The following is a 26,481-nucleotide window of genomic DNA, read 5'->3' on the forward strand; positions in this document are numbered from 1 at the left end:
TTCAGTGCGTGCAGTCAGTTCGTATTGTACTATTCATTGCGATCTTGTCCGCTCGTTACTGTTTTTCAGGTCGCTCTTCACAGGCCTTGCTGTTCTTTAGTGCGTTCTGTTACTTCGTTCTGAGCAGCTGACCGTTTTCTAGCCATGTTGCATGTACGTACTCCTCGTAGAGTTCGTGCTGTGCGGGGGCTTGGTGTTGGGGTCCTGACCTTGACACAAGTCCAGTCCATGAACAGGGTGGGGAGGAGTTCATGGACCAAGAATTGGTTGCTCCAGCGTGACCAGTTCTGTCATATGCCTTTGCTCCGTGCGATCCGTGAGAATGATCCTGATGATTTCAGGAACTTTCTCCGGATGACAGACCCCGTATTTCACCATTTGTTGGCTTTGCTGACCCCCTATATCAGCAGGCAGGATACCTGCATGCGGCAAGCCATCACTCCAGAGCAGAGGCTCGTCACTAACCCTGCGGTACTTGGTGACGGGGAGAAGCCTGCAGGACTTGAAGTTCTCGACAGGCATCTTCCCCCAGGCTCTGGGGATCATTATCCCAGAGACCTGTTCTGCCATCATCCAGGTCCTGCAGAAGGAGTATATTAAGGTAAGATTTTTATCCTTTAAAATCACATTTTATTGTATATAGTGTTTGATAATGTATTGTATTTCTTTCCTCATTCCCTAATTACCATTATTGCATGCTGGATTTTTATCTAATTTTTTTTTGTCCTTCATGCATATTTGCCTTCACTTACCTCCCCAGCATGCTCTCCTGGCCCTAAATTCACATCATGTAGTCAGTCACTTAACAATGTATTTTATCAGCTCCATAGTAGTGCTTTACCCCAAACACCCCCTAAAATGTTTTTAAATGTGATTTGTGCTTTAAATTCAGGCAGAGTGCCAGAGGCTTTTTTTGGGCTTCCCCAAATCATTTGGAACCCTCCCTCCCCCCAACTGCTAAGTCAGCTGATAACAATTCTCTATCTATCCTCAATCATCTATCTGCTGACTTTGCCAAGCCCATACACACTATACCCATCTCTTTAGTGGTCAGATTTATGGATGAATTCCCCAAAGCATGTAGTGCAAGGGCCTACCTGTATACTTTCAAATGGTACTGTTTAAAGTTTTTGTATCCTATTATTATCTTGATAGGTAATAGCAGAATTTCCAAATGTGCTCAAATGTGTACAATGTGTATTTATATCTTTGTATTATGACACTTCTTACCTGTCCAGTGGGCTGTCAATAGTGTAACTAAGGAGGGGCTGGCCAAAGTAATACCCATTATTTAGGCATTCATCTCTCACTGAAGTGGAGAGGGTTACCTGTCCAAGAGCTCCCCCCCTATAATGTTAGAAATGGCCCATGAGAGGGTGGGGGGTAGGGGGAATATGATAGGTGTACCTTATACTTTGGTCTTTAAAAACTCCCTCCCAAAAATGTTATCTTGATGTTGGCCAAGAATGTTTGTGTGTAATTTGCTTTCCCTGTTTTTATGTGCAAAATGACTCATTTTTTTGTTTTGTTTTGACTCCACAGTTTCTTTCCACACAAGAGGAATGGCAGACTGTGGCCTCCCACTTTGCCCAGCGGTGGGACTTTCCTAACTGCGGAGGGGCAATTGATGGGAAACACGTCCACATCGTCCCACCACCCAACTCGGGGTCGTACTATTACAACTACAAGGGGTTCAATAGTATTGTGATGTTGGCAGTGGCGTCAGCTACTTATGAGTTCCTGTATGTGGACGTGGGGAAGAATGGCCGGATGTCCGATGGTGGAGTCATCGCCCAGACCGAGTTCTACAGGCGTCTCCAGAATGGCAGCTTGGACTTGCCACCTCCAGGAGACAATGTGGAAGGACTCCCATTCGTCTTCGTTGCGGATGAAGCATTTGCGCTGGGGGACCATCTTATGCGGCCATTCCCGATGAGGACCCTCACCCCGGACCAGAGGGTTTTTAATTACCGGCTGGCCAGAGCCAGAAGAGTGGTGGAGAACACGTTTGGAATCATGGCCAGCCGGTTCCGCCTATTTCTTACACCCATACATATGGCGGAGTACAAACTGAATCACATTATCCTGGTGTGCTGACATTCTGCCAACTATGCTGGCTCAGTTGGGCCTGAGGCCGGAATTCAAAATGAACCAACCCTGACGGCGCTTGAAAGTGGCCGTCCTGGCTTGCCCCCCCTGAGTGGCCGTGATGTCCGGCTAAGATACCTTGAATTCTTAGCGGGTAGGGGGGCTATCAATATGCCAGACAATGTCTAAAACCTTTTTCAAATAAAAAAAAAAAAAAAAATCAAATCTTTGGTGACATTTACTGCTTGTGTTTGTTTTAGCTGACCCTGAGAGAAATGTGATGAGTCCTGAAAATGGCGGGATTGTGTAACATTACAAAGCACTGTTGGGTGTTTTTTACTAAAGGCAAAGACACTTTGCACTACAAGTGCACTTGAAACTGCACTTGTAGTGCAAAGTGGATTTGCCCTTAGGAAATAACACCCATTGTCACAGAAAACTGCAATTAGAGCACCACAAAAGTGTTGTAGCATTGAGACCATAATCCACACATTCTTGATTAACAATCTTTTTAATACCTGCACAATCACATGTGCATTTAGAAAAGGTTTTTAAAACAAACCAACATGTTTGTTGTATAACAATTTTTGGGGTCATATTAGAAAAAGTAGAAATGTCCATTTAAGATAAAACAGGCATGTTTAAAACCAACAAGAAAGACACAAATCTTGAACTTACAAAGTTCACATTTGGTAGAACTTGAAGGCAATATCAGACATGAGTATTTACAAACTGTGTTTGATATTGCGTTCAGATGGGGTGAAGTCACCCCAGGAAAAGCCAAATTTTGAAGATGCACACAAATAGCCGAATATTAACATGTGCTACCTGCCATCATGGGGGATCAAGGGACGTGTTTTGGGGGTGCAACCCCTTCCTCTCAGCTACTTTATTATTGAGGAAGGGGTTGCACCCCCAAAAGGCGTCCATTGATCTCCCGTGATGGCAGATAGCACATGTTGACACATTGTGTGCCTCTTCAAAATTTGGCTTTTCTAGAATTTGACAAAAAATGTAAAAAAAATTGTAGCACACCAAAAAACAAAGGGATTTGGAGGGGTTTTAAACTCTCCCTAAAACATCAATGTTGATCTTATTTTTTTGAAGAACATCATTGATATTTTTCTTGATGTTTTTCAAGTCCCTATTACACCCCATGATCTCCCCGATCAGGATCTGTGCACTTTCCGAGGTGAAAGGATCTGAATCCACAACATCACGATCACCTAAAAAGATTGAAACCCAAAAAAAACATGTATTATAAATATGCCGGCATCCATCTCTTACCTGAGCCTGTGGTCGCAGACACTCACCTGTTGTGGTGCCAATTTCCACCATGTCTTCCTCCTCCTGCTCTGTTTGTCTTGGGTGGATTTCCCCTTCTTCCAGAGGTGGGGGGTCTCTGGTCTCCTCGGATAAGGGGTGTCCTCCGAGTCTTTTCTCCCCTATGTAAAAAAAAAAATGGTATACTTAGCACACAGATATTTGATGGCAGAACTATAATTATGAAACATTGTTTGTAAATGGGGTACAATTTTTTTTGTGGGCAGAGTTCCAAGATGTAGCATTTTTCTTGTCCTTTGTCAAGCTAGAATACTTTACCTGTCTTGTACAAGCTTCACAGATGGAGACACCCCTATAGTATACTGGAGCACCTGTGTGGGCCCCCTAATAAAAAGGGTGTTCTTGTGTCCCACACTAGTGCTCCAGCGTCCAGATGTGAAAACTGCTGCTGAGTGTCCTCTCCTTACAAAGAATCTAGTTTGCATTTCATTCTAGTTACAAACCCATCTACCCAACCAAATTAGTTTCAGACAAGTAGGCCCTAAAAAATGTGGCCAAATGCATATGGCCAAAACCATGGTGTTTTCTAGGCCGAACAAGCAATATTTGAAACGAACGAATAATGTGCCCATGAACATTAAAGTTGCCATTTTAAACTGGACAACAGTTAAGAAAAGCACATGGAGCAACACGAACGTAATAAACATAAAAAGAATAGGAACACAGGACAACTACTTACTTTTTTGCAGCACTCTCCGGATCTTTCTGTACTGCTCGTGATCTCTTAATTTTAGGTCCGACCACTGCTTCCTGAGCTGATCTTTCGATCGTCGTACCCCGAAATTCCGGTGCAAACTCTTGACCACTTTCGCCATGATCTTGGCCTTTCTGACATTGGGGTTGGGATGAGGTCCATACTTCCCGTCAGTCGGCCTTCTTCAAGATGTCCACCATCTCCAACATCTCCCCAAAGGACATATTTGATGCCTTAAATCTTCTCCTTCTGGATCCAAACGTTTCTGGCTCCTGGCTTTCCTCCCCCTCCTCCTCGTTGCTGTAATTAGCACGCACCTGCTGTGTCTCCGCCATGTGCTCTTCACCCACTGTGCCGAACGAAAAGGGGTGGGGAATAGACTAGAAAGAACGTCAGGGGCGGGCGGAGTTACACGCATGCGCAGTGTGTATAAAGCGTAACACGCATGCGTAGTACGTATGATCTGTGAGTGGAGGAAGGAGTATCGGAGGCGCCGATCGTGATAAAGAAGGTAAGATCTAAACTTGGGCCTATACTGCTTCTACATTGAGGCCTATATTGTAACAAGATTAGGAGAGTTTTGCCTGACATTAGGGTTTGTCTTGTGTTGTGTCTTGCAGATAAAATGGATGGCTTCAATGACCACAACTTCCTCCCCCTTTTCATAGACAAATACAGGGAGCAGCCCTGTCTGTGGCAGGTGAAACACCCACATTATAATCATAAACAAAAGAGGCAGACAGCGCTGGAGAAACTGCTGGAGTTGGTGACGCCGGTGGTCCCCACAGCAACCATCCCCTATTTAAAAGCCAAAATTGGTGGCCTGAGGAGCACTTATCTTAGGGAGCGCAAGAAGGTCACGGATTCCCAGAGATCCAGAGCTGCAGCAGATGACATTTATGTCCCCAGGCTGTGGTACTATGATAGACTGCGATTTCTGTCAGACCAGACTGGAGTCAAGGAATCCCTCTCAACCCTTCCTTCCACTCTTCCTTCCACCCCAGCTGAGACTTCCGATGTCCAACCTGGGACTTCCAGCCAGGAAGGAGGAGCCCAGATGGAGTCAGGTATAGCATTCTTCTACAGATTTCTGGTCAATAAAGAAATGATGTTTACTAGATGTTATGATTGATCACTAATTGCTGATTTAAGAAAGTGTTTTACATATCAATAGACAGTAGTTTTGAAAAATAATCGGGACAAGACTGAAAAATGCTGGGCTCAGAATGATAGTCTTTTATATTTGTTAACATTCAATTTGCAACAATCATGAGGTGGAAATTGTGTGTGATTGATGAATAAAAAACTAAAACGATGTCCATTTTTCATACACAGGAAGACCTCAGCCAGGAGGAGGCTGTGGAATGTGGCAGCCAGGAGGAGGCTGTGGAGTGTGGCAGCCAGGAAGAGGCGGGGCTAAGTGGCAGCCAGGAGAAGCCTGGGCCCAGTCGGAGCCTGACCGAATCACAGGTTCCTCCCCTCCGCCTTCCATACAAAAGACCCAGGAAGGGAAGTCACTTTCAGGATTCAGCGCTCAGGCTCATTCAGGAGGCTTCTGCATCCCTCAGAGCCACCCCCACTCCTGAAGAGGCCTTTGCCTGCATGGCTGCCACCAAACTGCAGGCCATGCAGAAGGCTCAACGTCTGAGGACCTTCTGTATAAAGTCCTAAGTAAGGGGGCGAGTGGCGAAATCACACCCAATAACCACCTGAGTGAGTTGGCCCATCCTCCTCCTGCTGCCACATCTCCAACACCAGAGCCACAGCGTGGAAGAAAGCGTGGAAGGAAGACCAGAGAGTGATGACCCTGGGTTCAGTCTGGTCTGGCCAAAGATGCAGTTTCTTGTATGACCACAGCCTGGGGACACAGATGTCATCTGCTGCTTTCCGGATCTCTGGGACTTCTGGACCAGACTGCACTCCCTTAGATATGGAATCCTCAGGCCACCAATTTTGGCTGGAAATAATTGATGTGTGCCCTGGAGGCCAAAGGCTTCACCAATTTCTGCTGTTTCCCTGAGCCCTTAATAAAGGAAATTTTTGTTTCAATTATACTCACCTATGTGTGTTTTCCTTCAAAAAGGACAGTTTGTGAGGAGGCAGGTACATTTCTAATATACAATGTGAAATTAACAAGGGACACCAACACCAAGCAACCTCCTTGAGATTAAATAATACAAGATAATAATGGTGTTGTGGTAACTTGACACACAAAACACACACACAAAATATTCGGGAGTAAAACACAAAAAAACACAAAATAAAAACAGCCTTGAAAAAAATACAAAACAAAAATAAAACCATAAAATAGAAATTTGGTCAGATGTGACAAATCAAAATATATTGAGGGAATCCCACTAAATAATAAAGAAAGAAGTTTGTGAGAAGTCTGTGTGAATATGAGCAGCAAAACTACTTCATTCTTTTCACATTATGAAGAAGAAGAGAGTGCGCTGTATTAAACAATTTAAAACATTGCAGCGTGACGAAAGTGCTGTATCCATTCCGAACGCTAATTTTACCAGACCGAGCTGTTCCGTCTTGGAATTTCTTCTGAGCATGCGAGGCACTCTGTGCGTCGGAACTGGCCACACGTGGTCGGAATTGACGCAATCAGATTTTGTTGTTGGAAAATTTTATAGCCTGCTCTCAAACCTTGTGTGTCGGAAAATCCGATGGAAAAAGTCCGATGGAGCCCACACACGGTCGGAATGTCCGACAACACGCTCCGATCGCACATTTTCCGTCGGAAAATCCGACCGCGTGTACGGGGCATAACATCCACCAGCTCCGTGATGTCGTGATGGAGGAATGGAAGAGGACTCCAGTGGCAACCTGTGAAGCTCTGGTGAACTCCATGCCCAAGAGGGTTAAGGCAGTGCTGGAAAATAATGGTGGCAACACAAAATATTAACACTTTGGGCCCAATTTAGACATTTTCACTTAGGGGTGTACTTACCTTTGTTGCCAGCGGTTTAGACATTAATGGCTGTGTGAGTTATTTTGAGGGGACAGCAAATTTACACTGTTATACAAGCTGTACACTCACTACTTTATATTGTAGCAAAGTGTCATTTCTTCAGTGTTGTCACATGAAAAGATATAATATATTTACAAAAATGTGAGGGGTATACTCACTTTTGTGAGATACTGTGTATGTATATATGTGTGTATATGTATGTATGTGTGTGTGTATATGTATGTGTATATATATATATATATATATATATATATACATATATACATATATATATATACATATATACATATATAACCACGACACTGTATCACAGATATTTACTCTCCTTGCAGGTGCTTGATTGATGGGTTGTGCTGTCATTGTGGGCTATTGACTGGTAAGCTGTACAAGTCCAACAAAACACACCACAAATTGCCATGCTTTCTATCCTACCTGACTCATTTAAAGTGGTTACAAAGCTTTGTTTTTTTTTTTTTTTTTTTCAGAAAAACAACAAACATGCCTATACTTACCTGCTCTGTGCAATGGTTTTGCACAGAGCAGCCCTGATCCTCTTTTTCTGAGGTCCCCTGCCGGCACTCCAGACCCAGGGAAAGCTGCTTTCCTTAGGGACACCCATGTGTGCTCGTTCCTGAGTCCTGCTCCTGCAGCCATTGACACAGATAGGGGGACTTGGGGGGGGCCCCCCCATGTCACTGGATTTGATTGACAGCAACGGGAGCCAATCACTCACGCTGCTATTAATCTGTTCAATGAGGAGAGAGACAGTGGTGAAAACCGCTGCACTTGTGTACACATCGCTGGATGGGATGGGCTCAGGTAAGGAAAAGGGGGGTTGGTCTGGGGGGTCGCTGCAGCACATAAGGTTTTTCACCTTAATACATAGAATGTATTAAGGTGAAAAACCTTAAGGCTTTAGAACAGCTTTAAATGTATCAAATGTGGTCTTCTGCATCATTGTTTGACTGCTGCTAGTCATATCTCGCCATTAGTGAACGCCACATGTCCCGACCCTTGTAGAGTGGGTGGAGGAGATGGATCACATCAAACACATGGAGTTAGTCTTGTTACAGGAATTGGTTACATTCGAATGTCATTTTCAGACCTGGCTTTGAAAAAGTGTAACACCGCTCAGACTGTGGATAAGAAAATCCGCCTGGGTGCTGGCCCCAGCACACCACAGTCAATGATAATTGAAGAAAAACAAAATTGGCTGCACACCATGAAGGGGAAACTTCTGTAGAATGTATTCTTTGTCACCATGCCATAGGACGTTAAAGGAACATGTGTTGATGCGTTGCACGCGGGTAACTCGTGCTTGACCTGGCTTCCCTGGAATATGTATAGGGAATCCTCTGAACTGCAAGATCTACTTGCTGAGTAATGGCACACCTGCCTTTACATTCTTACTGTTGTACTCCTCCTAAATGACCCCCCCACCCCCCTTCTCTTTTTTTTTTTTTTTTTTTTGACCTGTTAGTACCATGGGACAGGTTAGGGCTTTGAAATGCTCCATCTCTGCTTGCTCCAACCACTAACCCTCAGGCTTTGCAGCTCACCTATCATCGATGACTTGCAATGTTGTTGTGCACCTCACAAGTTGGGTAGCATACTATTATCTTGCTAGTTTATGATGTCTGATTCCTGTACATGTTTGTCATAGTGTCCTGTCCATTGTATGGTCGTAGCCCTGCTATTTCGTACTGTACACTGCCCAAGCCCAGTCCCAGGATATTTGCTCTTTGGGCAGGCTCTTGACTGGTGGGCTGTATGGTCCAGGGAGAGGTATTTTTTTTTTTCTAGTTGACTGATGGACCGTACAGTCCAACGAGAGCCCTGTTCATAAAGAAAGCTTAAAGAGAATATCATTAATAGAGACTGGTCATGATCAACACAGTATCTATTCATGGTTATCAAACAATGGTTCTGACTGCTTGGCACTGGAAATGCAGCCAGTCATGAGTTGCCAAACCTCTTCTGACACATTTGGCCAAATGTCATCAAGGATATTGGCACTTACGATGTTTTTTTTACTTCACACTCCTATGACCTGCATAAAAAGTATACAGTAACTTTTTAAACAGGCTACAAGACCCTGTACAGTCATAGGGTTGAAACTTGCTTATACATGCATATGGACAGATTTGTTAGACTTAAAAGTTTGGAACCAGTCTTGAAACATTTATGGTGTTAATAAAGGTCCTGGTTGTAGTGTGAATGGATTCATAGACAGAGATACAGTGCATCCGGAAAGTATTTACAGTGCTTCCCTTTTTTCACATTTTGTTATGTTACAACCTTATTCCAAAATGTATTATATTCATTATTTTCCTCAAAATTCTACAAGCAATACCTCAAGTGAAAAAAGTTTGAAATCTTTGCCACTTTATTAAAAATAAAAAAGGAAGAAAAATCACATGTACATAAGTTTTCACAACCTTAGCTCAATCTTTTGTTGAAGCACCTTTGGCACCAATTACAGCCTCAAGGCTTTGGAGTCTTGAATATGATGCTACAAGCTTGGCACACCTATTTTTGGGCGGTTTCTCCCATTCTTCATTGCAGGACCCCTCAAGCTCAATCGGGTTGGACGGGGAGCGTTGGTGCATAGTCATTTTCAGATCTCACCAGAGATGTTCAATCAGGTTCAAGTCTGGGCTCTGACTGGGCCACTCAAGGACATTCACAGAGTTGTCCCATAGCCACTCATGTGTTATCTTGGCTGTGTGCTTAGTGTTGTTGTCCTGTTGGAAGATGAACCTTTACTCCTGCCACAGAAAAACGTCCCCACAGCATGATGCTGCCACCACCATGTTTCACTGTAGGGATGGTATTGGCCAGGTGATGAGCGGTGCCTGATTTCCTCCAGACATGACGAGTTCAATCTTTGTTTCATCAGACCAGAGAATTTTGTTTCTCATGGTCTGAGAGTCCTTCAGGTGCCTTTTGGCAAACTCCAGGTGGGCTGTCATGTGCCTTTTTACTGAGGAGTGGCTTCCATCTGGCCAGATGGAGTGCTGCAGAGATGGGGGTTGTTCTTTTGGAAGGTGCTCCTCTCTCCACGGAGAAACGCTGGAGCTCTGTCAGAGTGACCATTGGGTTCTTGGTCACCTCCCTGACTAAGTCCCATATCCCCTGATCGCTCAGTTTGGCTGGTTGGCCAGCTCTAGGAAGAGTCCTGGTGGTTCCAAACCTCTTCCATTTACGGATGATGGAGGCCACTGTGCTCATTGGGACTTTCAATGTTGCAGACATATTTCTGTACCCTTCCCCAGATCTGTGCCTCCATACAATCCTGTCTTGGAGGTCTACAAACAATTCCTCAGACTTCATGGCTTGGTTTGTGCTCTGACATGCACTCTTAACTGTGGGACCTTGTATAGACAGGTGTGTGCTTTTCCAAATCATGTCCAGTCAACTGAATTTACCACAGATGGACTCCAATTAAGTTGTAGAAACATCTCAATGATTAGTGGAAACAGGATGCACCTGAGCTTAATTTTGAGTGTCATGGCAAAGCCTGTGAACGCTTATGTTCATGTGATTTTTTTTTTTTTTTTCATTTTTTTTTTTTTAAATAAATTTGCAAAGATTTCAAACAAACTTCTTTCACATTGTCGTCATGGGGTATTGTTTGTAGAATTTTGAGGAAAATAATTAATTTAATCAATTTTGGATTAGGTTGTAACATAACAAAATGTGGAAAAAGTGAAGCGATGTGAATACTTTCCGGATGCACTATAGTCACTGAATTTTCCATCCTGTAAGGTATACAAAGGAATATTGATCAGACAGGTAAGCCTTTGTGCGTCCATACATTGAACCTGTATATCTAATTATGTAAAAAGACTCATTTCCCTTTTATATTACTAGGTGTACATAAATAAGATGAGGTTTTCAAGTGAATATCAAGATTATCACACAGCAAAAAGATTTTTTTTTTTTTTTTTTTTTTTTTTTTTTTTTTAAGGGTTGGACCAATTCAGTGTAGATAAGCTGCTACTGCCAAGTTCTGCTATCCAGGCAGTAATAGGGCAAACGGTTTTGGTTGTAAGGTGAAGGAAGGGTAAGGTTTGTTTTTGAACAAAGATCTTCTTAATGCCATATCTTAGATACTCATACATGGGTGTGAATTATAGTACTATCTGAACAATTCCAACACAGTTGTGTCACAGTCTGCCTAGCAATGTACATACCATGAAAAGGGATTGTTTGAAGGTTTGATTGCTTCTTTGTGGCCTGGTGTATTTACTCCGGAATCTTTGCCAAAAACAATTCAAATACAATTTAAACATACAAAGTTAATAAAGTCAAATAAGAGTTTAAATATAAATACATTATTAACAAACCTTCATAGTTATAAATTAGGACTCAACAATCAGTCCAATTGTGACTATTTATTTTTGGGTACCTGCACACCTGAAAGGATAGCTATGCTATCTTCAGATAAAGCATTTTTGAGGCGTACAACTCAGCTGCCATATTTTCCAAATCGGTTTGAAAAGAAAGCTTGAATGGTTAGTTGCTAGCTGTTGGCAATGTACTGTATTTTTCGCTTCTTAGGATGCACTCCCCCCCCCCCAAAAAAAATGGGGGTGAAATGTCTGTGCGTCTTATGGAGCTTATGTTGACCAGGCCTTGCACCCGCCCCCACCACCAGCTGAACACTTATGCCCCTTACACACGGTTGGAATTTCCGACAGAAAAAGTCCGATGGGAGCTTTTGGTCGGATATTCCGACCGTGTGTATGCCCCATCTGACTTTTTCTGTCGGCATTTCCAACGGACTTAGAGGACATGTTCTAAATTTTTCCGTCAGAAATGCCGATGGAGGTTATCCCGTTGGCAAGTCCGACCGTGTGTACACGCCATAACTGTTGGTGAATGACTATGATTAACTAATCTAGAGACTCATCATTCATTCTGGGAAACAAGCAATTTCAGTGGCATCACAGAATTTTTCTGTCGTGGCAAGTGCTCTTTAATATAGCAAGTTGGCTAAAAAATTAGAACACCTATACTTCACATTTGAACATTATAGTTCTAGATGGTTATAAAGATAAATTGCTTAAATAAAAATAAACGTATGCTTATCTTATATTTGCAGAATCAGCCAGGGCCATTCATGGCCGTCGCATTTCCATTCTTCTCTGACTCCGCTCTGACAGAACGGCACATACAAGGTAAGCTGTGTTCCATTTTCTTATTTCAGTTCACTGAATTGTTCTGCAAACCAATTTCACTACTGTGCGGAGGTCTACCACGTAAATTCTCTTAACATTGTGGGGGCGCCTATGAAAAATAACTGTACAGAAACCTTGCTGTCATCCCTATTAACTAGAAAGTTCTCCATTTCTTTCAATTTGTATTAAATGAATGCAAAAGTGAATGATTGATAACATTACAAAGGCAATTCAAGACATACTATAAATATATCTTATAATAATATTATTTTTTTTATAAAAAGGACAATGATCACAGAAGGTTTACCTGTTATTTAATATAGGTATTATAATCCCTATGTGCTTTTATTTTATTAACTGAATCTTTTTAATTTAAGATGATTTTTCATAATTTTACTTGTGATCCTTCCTCAGCTTCCAACCAGGGGGAGATAAAGCATCTACTACTTGTATTCATTTGAGCAGCCACACTTGGCTTACTCATTAAAATGGACCTAGAATCATATATATTTATCTTAAACATACAGTACAGGACACAGGCTGGATATTCATAGACCCTGGACTATAGGCTGCTATTTTCAGGTGATTGGACACTAGAAAAGCTTTTGGACATGCCCCCCTTGGGCATACCTCTATCCAGGGCTTTTTTCCCCAGAGAATAGGGGCAGGTACTCACCACTTCCGAGTCACCCTTGTCTCCACCCCCTACCTACCTCCGAGCACATCCCTTGGTTCCATCCCTACCCACCTTCCAGTACCGCCCCTTTTAGAGAATACAGAACCAAGTATCATTTTGTGGTACTAAGTAAATTGTGTGTATTTTGTTGATAACAGGAAAAGCAGTAAATTGGATCCCCTGCAGCCAGCAACAATAGCCCTCCTTTCCCAGCAACAATAGATCCTTCCAAAAATAATACACCTTCTCAGCAACAATAGACTCCCTGCTAAACTTTCCTCCTAGAAACAATAGATCTACCACAGCAACAATAGTCTCCAACAAGTTGTGGGTATAGTATTGGGTATATGGGATTGTTTGATATTTTTATGGTTGAACTAGATGGACTTGTCTTTTTTCAACCTGACTAACTATGTAACTATGTAAGTTACAATAGATCTCCCAGCAGCTAACATCAATAGAACCTACGGCAGCCAGCAACAATATACCCCCTCCCTCAACAGTAGATGCCTCCCAGCAACAAATGACCCCCCCCCCCCCGCAACAAAAGTTTCCCCCACCAGCAGCAATAGACTTCCCCAACAAAAAATCCCCTCAGCAGCCAAGATCAAAAGAAAGGAAACAAAATACGTGTAGCGCTAAAAAAGTCTTAAATGTCCAACATAGAGACAAAATAATCCAGGAGTTGGTAAAACCTCTAGGTGCAAATTAGAGGAAAGTCCTCCATGTATGTATGGCTCCTAGTGGCTGGTGGTCCACAGAAATTATGTGACTTCATATGAGGAGCAAATCAAACAGAGCACACCACCACCGACAATGAGGAGGCTTACCGGATCTAAAAGACCCTCCTGCACACCCAACACCCCTTGTCCTTACATACATTCTGTGCTGGAGGTGCCAGAACAGCGTCCCCCCTCGTGCCCGCTGAAAAATAGTCCTGCCCCTATCACCCTAACCATCTTCATGTGACCTCAGTTTTTTGCCAGCGTGCTGTAGGTGATAGACCTTTTCTACCTTACGGAGACGTTTCAGTGCTTAACTGGTTTTTATTTACCTAGAAATTCTCATGCATACTAGGCTTAAAAAAGGTCACTTTTACAGGCATTTTTCTTTTTGGCCTGCAAATGTACCTCTATGCTAGTATACGTGTCCATGCACACATAGGCGTTTACAGGCTGAAAATAAAAAGCGTCTAAATGCTAGGTGATTTTGCATGTTAATGCATTCCAATGGCCAAAATAAAGTAATATTCTGGGTAGGGTTGCACCGATACTGATACCGATACTGGTATCAGTGCCGATACTAGCCATTTTCGCGAGTATCGGTACTCACGAAAATGCTCCGATACAGGAAGTGACGTCGCTTGGGAGTGGACCTCCTCCTCTCCGGACAGTGCCATCCCCACCTCCTCCTCCCAGTGGTATCGCTAGGTGCGGGTCCGCCCGTTCTAACAACCCACAAGCCTTGTCTCTGCACACCTCCCTTCCCCCTTTCCGGCCACACAGAGCGCTGGATCCGGGCTCTCCCTGGCTGGATCCTGAGGCAGAGAACAGGAGGGGCTCTGTATGAAGACACTGTACAGGCGGTATCCTGTTGTACTGAGCAGTGGGGCTCTCTCCCTGCCCCTTGTGCTGTCCGGCCAGATCCTCTCCAGTGAGAGACTCCTGTACCATGCCTGCAGTCTCTGGCTGTCTCCTGTACCATGCCTGCAGTCTCTGGCTGTCTCCTGTACCATGCCTGCAGTCTCTGGCTGTCTCCTGTACCATGCCTGCAGTCTCTGGCTGTCTCCTGTACCATTCCTGCAGTCTATGGCTGTCTCCTGTACCATGCCTGCAGTCTATGGCTGTCTCCTGTACCATGCCTGCAGTCTATGGCTGTCTCCTGTACCATGCCTGCAGTCTATGGCTGTCTCTTGTACCATGCCTGCAGTCACCTCTGCCCCCATGTCTCCCAGTAACCCTCCCATCCTCATCTTCTTCCCCCCAGCGATCACAGCCTTTTTCATCCCAACTCCCCCACCCCACAATCCCTATTTCACCCCACCCTCAACTACCTAGCACTCACTTACCCCCCCTCCCACCCTGCCATCGCCGAACAACAACCACCTCCCAAACCAACCCTTTTCCTAGGCGATCGGTAATTGGTATCGGCGAGTACTTGCAAAAAAAAAAAATCGCTACTCGTACTCTGTGTTAAAAAAACGGTATCGCTGCAACCCTAATTCTGGCCAATAGAATCCATCAAAAGTCAAATGCTTGACGCACTTTTTTTAGGTGTGTTTTTTTTTTTTTTTTAGGCAGCTTTTCTCCTGCCAGGAGTTCTGGCATTTAGAGGAGAAAAGCAAATGCCCGAGGTGCAAGAAGCCCAATACTTACAGGTATTTGTTATCCCCCACAGATATTATAGTACATTCTGACAATGCCTTCATCTGCTTTTCTTTCCATGGATGGCACCATCTTTGTTTAGACATCATCTCTAGAGTTAGCATCTACTTCCTGGCTTTCTGAGATGCTGGCTCGTGGGTGATATCGGCATATAAATCCAGATGCATATGCATGTTTCAGCTGTGCTCACAAAGGTCTAATTGTGAGACAGATCAGCCCCCTGTTGTAGAGGCTAAACTTGACTACATAATTAAAATATTGCAGACTGGTCACTGGGGCAGAGGAGATGGAGGGAAATGTTTCATCTTGGCTTCAGCAAACTAACTGATGTAACCTCTGCCTAAGAAAATTCACTTTAATTTGAGCTTAAGGACTGCTTTTTAAAAAATGTGTGATGCCCCTGTAAATTGTGACATATTGTATAATTTTTCATGCGTTATTGTGTCCAGTTTAAATCCTGCATATCCTATGACCACTTTCTGACTCAAAAACTCAGTGGTAAAGGATGATGAAATTGTGCTCATTCATGGAAAGGCATCATAAAAAATATCAGACTGAATAGGAGAGGAAGGCAGAAAATTTGTGGCTGGGATGATAGACTCAGCCCTGCTTAGGACTAGAAAGGTTATGTGTGTGCTGTGGTTTAACAGAGACTCAAGCTCTGCAGGTCATGCCAACTCGTACAGTCCTGGTGCTGATTACATTGCATATGTCAAGAAGGTGGGGCTGTCCAAGCTTTTGTCTGTAGGTGATGCTTACAGTTTCCTTCCTCTTCGCTAGAACACAGACAATGACCAAATGATGCTGACAAATCATGTTAGAAGGGCATGAATACTCCCTTGATGAGTGAAAAAAATATTGATATATGATTAAAGTGAACCAGTCAAGTTCTTAAAAAACTCCTAATGGTCTGTAATAGAAATGTAACTTTTACTTGCTTCTCTGGTGGGCGGTGTCTCTTACCTTCCCTCTGTTTCAAGGCTGCAGCTATAAGACTCTTTCGCTTTCACATGAGAGCGTCAGATAGCTGTGTACTTTCTCGCTCCAGCATCTTCCCACTTGTCCTCCTCCATGATCCACTGCCTGTCCTGAAATGATGCTGGTGTCATGGAACCCTCTTCTTGTTAACTCAGGGGATCAAGGAGATGCCCCCAGGGTGCACGTCCTCAAGCTACACTGGACTCCCAGGAAAATGCTGTAGAGATTGGAGCCACATCATTATCTAGTGTCATTCCCTGCAGCATTCAGGAACCACTGGAGGAGGGAAAGAGGAAAGGTGATGCCACAAGACCTGCCTTACATGAGTAAGGAAAGAAAAAAGGTTTGTATAACCACTTCAGCCCCGGAAGAATTTACCCCCTTCCTGACCAGTGCGTTTTTTGTGATTAGGCACTGCGTCGCTTTAACTGACAATTGTATGGTTGTGCAACGTGGCTCCCAAACAAAATCGACGTCCTTTTTTCCCACAAATAGAGCTTTCTTTTGGTGGTATTTGATCACCTCTGCGTTTTTTATTTTTTGCGCTATAAACTAAAAAATAGCGACAATTTTGAAAAAAAAACATTTTTTTAAACTTTTTGCTATAATAAATATCCCCAAAAAATGTTTAAAAAAACATTTTTTCCCTCAGTTTAGGCCGATACGTATTCTTCTACATATTTTTGGTAAAAAAAAATTGCAATAAGTGTTTATTGATTGGTTTGCGCAAAAGTTATAGCGTTTACAAAATAGGGGATAGTTTTATGGCATTTTTATTATTAATTTTTTTTTTTTACTAGTAATGGCGGCGATCAGCGATTATTATCATGACTGCGACATTATGGCGGACACGTCTGACAATTTTGACACATTTTTGGGACCATTGTCATTTATACAGCAATCAGTGCTATACAAATGCACTGATTCCTGTGTAAATTACACTGGCAGTGAAGGGGTTAACCACTAGGGGGCTAGGGAGGGGTTAAGTATGTCCTAGGGATGTGTTACTAACTGTGGCGGGGCATAGTTACATGTGACATGTCACTGATCTCTGCTCCCAATCACAGGGTGCAGAGATCAGTGACACTGTCACTAGGCAGAACGGGGAGATGCTTGTTTACTTTAGCATCTCCCCGTTCGTGCTCTTCATGAGGCGATAGCTGGTATCCTCGCGGCGATCGAGTCCACGGGACTCGCGACCCAACTCACGGAGCTCCCGGCCGGCGCACATGCAATGGCACGATGACAAATTTAATGGGACGTACGGGTACGCCCATTTGCCCAGCCATGCCATTCTGCCGACGTACATCGGCATGCGCCGGTCGGGAACCAGCTACAGAAGATTTGAAAGAAAAAAAAAAAAATTAATAAATAAGCAGAGGGTTGGTTAAAATTGACGTTTGATTTTACAGTAGACAGCCTTTTTCAATCAGGATGCCTTCGTGTGTCTACAGGGGTGCCTTGGTAAGATACCTAAACATTGCCCAGAAATTGTATACAAACCAGCAGTTGGATGAAGCCTGCCTTTTTAGTTACACCAAGCCTCAGGTTTTCATTGTGTACTATTACAACCGTCTAGCCGCTGGTGTTGTAACAACCAATGATGTCATCCGTTGATAAGGAGGATGTTGGGCGCCTATACAGCATCCTTGTTTGCCCCCTCCCCTGCACCTCTCCATCAGCACTGGGGTCACATTAGCTGAGTGAGGAAGAGAAACCTTGGAATATACTAGTCAGTAGAAGTGTACAAAGCTGCATTTGCATTGGAAGAATAACACCCCCTAATGTTGGGTATCCTACATGTGTGGATGTTGCTGTGTTGTGTAATATATACAGTGGGGACGGAAAGTCTTCAGACCCCCTTAAATTTTTTCCTCATTAATGTACACACAGCACCCCATATTGACAGAAAAACACAGAATTGTTGACATTTTTGCAGATTTATTAAAAAAGAAAAACTGAAATATCACACGGTCCTAAGTATTCAGACCCTTTGCTCAGTATTTAGTAGAAGCACCCTTTTGATCTAATACAGCCATGAGTCTTTTTGGGAAAGATGCAACAAGTTTTTCACACCTGGATTTGGGGATCCTCTGCCATTCCTCCTTGCAGATCCTCTCTAGTTCTGTCAGGTTGGATGGTAAACGTTGGTGGACAGCCATTTTTAGGTCTCTACAGAGATGCTCAATTGGGTTTAAGTCAGGGCTCTGGCTGGGCCATTCAAGAACAGTCACGGAGTTGTTGTGAAGCCACTCCTTCATTATTTTAGCTGTGTGCTTAGTGTCGTTGTCTTGTTGGAAGGTAAACCTTCGGCCCAGTCTGAGGTCCTGAGCACTCTGGAGAAGGTTTTTGTCCAGGATATCCCTGTACTTGGCCGCATTCATCTTTCCCTCGATTGCAACCAGTCGTCCTGTCCCTGCAGCTGAAAAACACCCCCACAGCATGATGCTGCCACCACCATGCTTCACTGTTGGGACTGTATTGGACAGGTGATGAGCAGTGCCTGGTTTTCTCCACACATACCGCTTAGAATTAAGGCCAAAAAGTTCTATCTTGGTCTCATCAGACCAGAGAATCTTATTTCTCACCATCTTGGAGTCCTTCAGGTGTTTTTTTAGCAAACTCCATGCAGGCTTTCATGTGTCGTGCACTGAGGAGAGGCTTCCATCGGGCCACTCTGCCATAAAGCCCCGACTGGTGGAGGGCTGCAGTGATGTTTGACTTTCTACAACTTTCTCCCATCTCCCAACTGCATCTCTGGAGCTCAGCCACAGTGATCTTTGGGTTCTTCTTTACCTCTCTCACCAAGGCTCTTCTCTCCCGATAGATCAGTTTGGCCGGACGGTTCTGGTCGTCCCAAACGTCTTCCATTTAAGGATTATGGAGGCCACTGTGCTCTTAGGAACCTAAAGTGCAGCAGAATTTTTTTTGTAACCTTGGCCAGATCTGTGCCTTGCCACAATTCTGTCTCTGAGCTCTTCAGGCAGTTCCTTTTGACCTCATGATTCTCATTTGCTCTGACATGCACTGTGAGCTGTAAGGTCTTAATCAAGTCCAATCAGTATAATCAAACACAGCTGGACTCAAATGAAGGTGTAGAACCATCTCAAGGATGATCAGAAGAAATGGACAGCACCTGAGTTAAATATGAGTGTCACAGCAAAGGGTCTGAATACTTAGGACCATGTGATATTTTAGTTTTTCTTTTTTAATAAATCTGCAAAAATGTCAACAATTCTGTGTTTTTCTGTCAATATGGGGTGCTGTGTGTACATTAATGAGGAAAAAAAAACAAACTTAAATGATTTTAGCAAATGGCTGCAATATAACAAACAGTGAAAAATTTAAGGGGGTCTGAATACTTTCCGTCCCCACTGTATATACAGTTTATTTTAATACTTTAAAATCTCAGACACTTTGACTACATCACAAAAAACATTTTCAAATTTAAATACATTTTTTAAACATTTAGATTTATTTCAATTTTTTTTGCATTTTGAAGTTAGGTGGTTATATTTTCTCTGAAGTGCATATTTATTTTTTAATGTATATAGTTATACAGTTAGCTAAACTTTTTTTTTTTTTTTTTTTTTTTTTTTTATAAAGACCAGGTATTGCCTAGATTTTTTAGCCTGTGTTAGTTATATAAATGTCTCCCAGACAACAAGCAGCAGTTGTGTATTCCATTCTCTAGAAAGCATTACAGTGCAGTATCTCGTATATCAGGTAAAGATTACTCAGCATCCTGCATTTTTCTTATTCCACTCTTGAACTGCTAGAGATGTAAGGAGCTCAGCAGCCATTTTGTGATCATGCTGTCCTTCTTTCCATCTTAAAAATCCTCCAGCGGAATCTTTCATTGTCTTTTGATGCTCAGGCTCTACCAGATTCATTATTTCCTTTAGCTACTTCTGTATAATCATAGCAGTCTTCTGGCTTTTACTACTCTGAGAAAAAAGCTGAATAGGATGTTTTGGTCACTTATCAGTGTTTTTTTTTTTTTCACAAGAAAGTCACTTATCAGTATTTTAGTTTGTGGTGCAGAGTGGATGATACTCTTTAACCCCTTCAGAACCAAACCTAATGCCAGTTTCATTTGGAAGTCTATTGCTATAAATTTACTGCAGCTGATTCAGAAGATGGTGGAATTATAATGCTTTGGGGTCAATTTTATATTTTTTATCTTTATAGTTTTTTACACTTATCTCATTTTTTTGTATTATATATTTAAAATCTTCCTTTTTTTTCTCTTAAAAATGAGCATTTTTGGAATTTAGGAAAATTAATACAGGTGGGGTATATGCTGTTGCCTACAGGAGGGTGGGACATTGGCAAAAAAAATGTAAGTTGAAAGCCAGCACCTTGTAACCCCTTCTCTACCTAGCATTTTCCAGAGTCCTTCAGCTCTACTGGAAAACAAAATCTCTTATGACCTGTACACACGGTCGGACATTGATCGGACATTCCGACAACAAAATCCTAGGATTTTTTCCAACGGACGTTGGCTCAAACTTTTCTTGCATACACACGGTCACACAAAGTTGTCAGAAAATCCGAATGTTCTGAACGCGGTGACGTAAAACACGTACGTTGGGACTATAAATGGGGCAGTAGCCAATAGCTTTCATCTCTTTATTTATTCTGAGCATGCGTGGCACTTTGTGTGTCGGATTTGTGTACACAAGATCGGAAATTCCGACAACGGATTTTGTTGTCGGAAAATTTTATAGCCTGCTCTCAAACTTTGTGTGTCAGAAAATCCAATGGAAAATGTGTGATGGAGCCCACACACGGTCGGAATTTCCGACAACAAGGTCCTATCACACATTTTTCGTTGGAAAATCCGACCGTGTGTACAGGGCATAAGATATTTTTTGTTTTGCTTGCCTTTTTTTCCCCAGATTTTCTTTATTAATATCCCTGATACGTAACTGATGATTTTCCCCCTGACTTCACTCAAGAATTCCACACCGCTGCTTGAGCTAGTCTCTATATTGCAGTTACCTGGAGCAGTGTATCCTATCCGGTAACACTGATACACCCGGATCAGTGTATCAGTGTTACCCCGAAAGTGACCTGCAGACAGTGGGCTCTGCACTGTGGGGCTTTCCAGACCTGTGTGCACTGTATTAGTTAGCCACATAGCATTTTCTGGGTCTAGAGCCGTGGCACAGCCTCTGATGTGACCCAGTCACTAAAAAAACTCATGTAATGAGTAAGGTCGGCCAGGCCGAAGCACTAGGAGCTGTGTAACAGTTTGTATACCATTTTCAAAACTCCCACCACTGCCAATGATTATGGTTCTGGGAACCAAACACTGATGTCACCTGCTATGTGGATTGTTGTACGTGTTGATCTCCCGTAGCCTGGAGGAAGTACTATCCTGCTGCTGCTCTTGAAGCACTATGTGGATGGTGCGGTCTCTGATCTCTATCCACTACCTGCCTACAGTGACTTGGTGACCTCCTGCTGCCTACACAAGGCTTTCATTATGCTTTACAATATGTCTTCTTGAAGACGCACAAGGGTCAGTCCCACTGCAACTGTCCGTACTGTCCTACGCTTTCAGGGAGAATTTATCCAGTATCTACGAACCGACACCTATAATCTAGAATCAAATTTCCACGCATGTGCAGTTCTGGAGGCAGCCGATTTTAGAGAAAGACCGCTCTCAGCCTCGGATCGGGCAGTGGGGTGTGGCTCATATTCACACAATCAGCCGCATGAGTTGAGACCAAGCTTGGTAGTTCACTAATCTGCTGGCTTTGGAACTGTACATACACAGTTTAAAGTTGCCAACAAACATATTTTTTTTATTTTTTTTCAAAGTGATTTCTCATGAATCGCAGGTGGTACGCCGCCAGGCCAGGAACATACTGTATCTTTCTATATAACATATAGAGTACATGCGTAACAATTGTTATCATTGTAAATACAATGTATTTGGCATTGTAATATCTTCATTGAAGCTGTGCACAAGTTGCTAAGTGTGTCCAATAAAGCAAACAAGCTGTGAAAAGAAATTTACCAGTGACTACTAGTAACTACCAGGGTCGCAAAGGTCGCACTTGCAACCAGGCCCTGGAGTTCTGCCACTCTGAGGGGGCCCAAGATGGCCGGACCAAATTCCAGCACTGGACTCTATTCCTGCTGGCAATGCCTGCCTTCCTGCGTGACTGTGTTATGTGCCTTCTCCTGCACTTGCGCCTCGTCCTTGCTTCAATGATCTTGTTTGCTTTGCATTCATTGTTTGCTGGGACCGCCAGTGTCCTAGCAATACTGGAAAAGAGAAAACAAGCTCTAGAGCCGCAGCCGCTCCGAGGTCTGTAAGGAAGGGAGGGGGGGGCACTGATATAAGGGGACTGTAAACTAATGAGGGGTCTGTGGGGGGGGAGGGGTGCTGACTGCCGATTTAATGATCAAAAGTCAGCATTCCCCTTTACATGCCCTCACCCCATTAGATCAGAGTCTCCTTATATCAACACCCCACTTAGGGCCCTCCCTCCCATTCTTTCAGAGTCACCTTATATCAGCACCCCCCCTTACAGACCCCCATTAGATCAGAGTCCCTTTATATTAGCACCTCCCTTAAAGAGACCAACAACGATTGGTCTCTAAAGGGGGGGTCGCTGATATAAGGGGACTCTGATATATATAAAAAAAAAAAATTAAAACTGATTAAATAAACTCAATGTTGGGCTGCTATCACTGATATGTCTTCCCACACATTAAAAAATGCAGTGCAACTTCCCCCTATAATTATATTAATTCATATGTGAAAAAATCATTGTAAATGATAGTGGAAATCCCCAAGGGTAATGCAAGTGTTAAAGGATAAGTCCAGCGTGTCTGAACTTGTTTTGGCTGGGCTTCTGCTAAGGGTCACAGGAGTGCAATTCGTTTTTCACTCCTGTGACCCGTTTTCAGCAGAGAGCAGTCTGAAGTTTGCTCTCTGCTGACGTCACACAGATCAGTCCAGGCATCGCATCATCCCGACTCTGGGAGTCTGGATCTGCCAGGTGCCTGGACTGATGGCAGTCTCAGCCTCTCAGTGAGCCGCTGAGACAGCCGCTGCCTGCCCCTCCACAGCTCGGCGCTCCAGTCAACGTGGAGGAGCAAAGAGGAGAGCTGCTGATTGACAGGCAGCATCTCCCCGCTTGGGGAGGTGAGAGAACCGAGCCATCGGCGGTGTTAGAAGGCTCGGTTCTCAGTGAGGAGGTGCCGGAGGACAGATGCAGCATCGCACCGATGCTGCATCCACCTAAGTATGATTATGGGATGAAAAAAAATCCCATACTTTTTTTTTTAATACACTCCATAAAGTCCTTATAAAATCCTTTTGAGTTGGACATTAGCATAACACATTTTGGAAAGGATTGGAGGTTTCCACCACTATTCATATAGTATTATGTGTATCAAGATTGCACAGTATATATATTTGGATAAGATTGGAGTGTATTTTTTACCTGCATTACCCTTGGGGCTTTCCACCATCGTTCACAATTTATTTTTTCACATATTAACATAATTATAGGGGGAGGTTGCACTGCATTTTTTCAACAGAAATAAAGTACGAAAATGGGAGTTTTAAGGCTCCAAATTATTCAATTGAAACAAAATAAAAAATTAACAAAATTTTATTAAATAAAAAAAAAAAATTTTAAATCGACCTATGAGCATTCCTATGGTCGTAGTACATAGTATTTTCGGCTCTACATGTTTCGCCAACAGCATGGCTTCCTCAGGAGCCATGCTGGTCCTTATAAATGTAGGTATTCTATGTTGATTGAATATACTTAATGTTTTTCTCTCTATTTGTTTATAGTGATATTGTACACACGGTTTATAATAAGCTCCTGAGGAAGCCATGCTGATGGCAAAACATGTAGAGCTGAATATACCATTTACTACGACCATATGAATGTTAATATGTCGATTTTAACATTTTTTTTGTTTATTTAATAAAATGTTGTTAATTTTTGATTTTGTTTCAATTTGGCACCTTAAAAAACTCCCATTTTCGCACTTTATTTCTAATGTTTCTATTATGGGGAGGTGGTGCCTTTTTAATTAGACCCCTCATCCTTGGATAAAAAACTTATTTCTCTTTGCATTTTTTCAGTGTTTAATTTTTTTGCGTGTCTAAGGGGAGCACTGATATAAGGGGACTCTGATCTAATGGGGGTCTCTATGGGGGGGGCTCCTGTATTATGAAGGGGGTGACACTGACTCCTGTACATTTTTTCAAAGAATGTTATCTACTCACAAAATAAATGCATAGTGTATACTACAAAAATGTTTTTACTGTGTTGCCGCTAAAGTGTTTGGCTTGAAGAAAAGGTGGCAATCCTATGCAGAACATGTGCCCCAGGATCAGTGGCAAGAGCCCCTGGACCAATGGAAAGGGATCTGGGACAGTTTCAGAGGGCCCCTTCATGGTTTCTTGACCAGGGCCCTGAAGGATCTAGTTACGCCTTTGAAATTTATCTTAAAGTGTTACTTAACCTGGACCCAGGTGAAATGCAATTATTTTTGTAAATATAAACTGCGAAATACATTTTCTCATCAGCAGTATATAGCAGTCGTGTGAATTCTATCAGTGTCTGCTAAAAGCTTGTAGGAGTTTTCATTCATTCATTTCATATGAGGCTGCATGACCCCTGACCTTCTGTCTGGACAGTGCTGATTGGCCCTGTGCTGATCACATGCACCCTACCAAGAAAAAAAAAAAACTAGCAATATACACCAAACTGAACATGTGCAGAGTGCCTCCTAGGGCTCTGTGCTATCAGCAGATGGATTGGGGATTGTGGAAGAAGGGGAGGATCAGAAAAGACCGTATTAAACAACCATTTTACACAATGCGAAGGATTAACCTCTTAGGTTCCACAGTGAGTACAGCAAGCATACTTTACCACATATACAGACTGATTTTACTGTTGTGATTTTTTACCTCTTCTTGCAATTTCAATTTGATATAATACTGCACTGTTGTGGTAACAATGATGTATATCACTGAGGATTTTGCTTTGCAAAGAATACTAAATCACATGCAAGGAAAATAAAAACAGTTTTGCTTACATAAGATTGGATGATGGAGTTTCACCTCAATTACTAAGCTCTTGGAAAAATTTCCATGCAAAGTGCAACATTCCTTGCAAAGTGAAGTCTATTTGCTTTTAGTGAATGAACACCTGTGTTGCTTCCATTGCAATTTGACAAGTGTTATACCAATGGCAGCCAACCAGAATTCATATTATTAAAATCACTAGTAATAGTGCTATTTTCACTGTTTACTGAATAGGCCTACCAGTAGTCTGGTGATATCTGTGTGATTCATTAGGCTTTTTTTTCTGTTAATCACTTGGGTGTCGGCTTGATACGGAAGTACAATGCAATGATCATGTGTAAAGTATCCATGGCAGTGGCAATCAATCAGATTTCATCTTGCTGAGTCAGGTCAACAAAGAAAAAATCATTCTGATTGGTTGCTGTGGTGATGAATTGCATTTCTTTTGTGTGTTAACCAGACCAATTTATATTATAAATAAAGTGGATTAAATAAAATAATTTCTGCCGATGCAAAAGAGCTTCCATAAAGTAAGTAAAATACTTTCATTCAGTTTTTATGGTGGCCACCTCTCTGCCTCAAGTGCCCTCTCATAATTTATAATGCTGATATCCTAGAGAAGGCACTATATTAAGTCAATACAAGGCACTTATGTATGAGTTGGGGCTTCATTGCTCAGATGCAGAGGAGTCAGACAGATGAATTTCAACTGTGTGTTTTTAGGACTTAGTATTTTATATATTTTTTTTATATAACAAAAGGCTCAGACCCCCTACTCATTTCAGTAATGTAATAAATAATGTTTAGCAATGTTCCAGTGCATGGCTTAACACCCTGCTTTTGGCAAACTTTTATCATGCTTGTGGGAGATTATGACGTCCTATTCTGTGATTAAGCTCATTTAAAGATTCCCCACCCTCCAACCTTAGTGTAAGCCACATATCTACATACTTAGCCCTGCTTCAGAGATCTGAACTGTACAAGCCCTGCTTGGCACCGCTCAGACAAAAAAGTTACTTTCCTGCATGTTGCTTGCCCTCTTTATTCTTATGTAAAAGTGATAATAAAGTGTGGCGCTAACGAA

The 26,481-nt window shown here is 42.6% G+C and overlaps 1 protein-coding gene across 4 annotated transcripts in view; it reads left to right on the top strand.

Moving 5' to 3' along the window:
• The window catches only part of TLK1 (tousled like kinase 1), a 507,456-nt gene that overhangs the window by 296,419 nt on the left and 184,556 nt on the right, over nucleotides 1–26,481 (top strand). For all 4 annotated transcript variants that reach the window (XM_073633922.1, XM_073633919.1, XM_073633921.1 and 1 more), the window contains one exon: nucleotides 12,214–12,289. In XM_073633922.1, the coding sequence (XP_073490023.1) occupies nucleotides 12,232–12,289 (58 nt within the window). In that variant the 5' untranslated portion in view covers nucleotides 12,214–12,231. The remainder of the gene's footprint in view (nucleotides 1–12,213; nucleotides 12,290–26,481) is intronic.

This window comes from Aquarana catesbeiana, linkage group LG06, assembly GCF_042186555.1.
Source record: "Aquarana catesbeiana isolate 2022-GZ linkage group LG06, ASM4218655v1, whole genome shotgun sequence".
Lineage (NCBI taxonomy): Eukaryota > Metazoa > Chordata > Amphibia > Anura > Ranidae > Aquarana > Aquarana catesbeiana.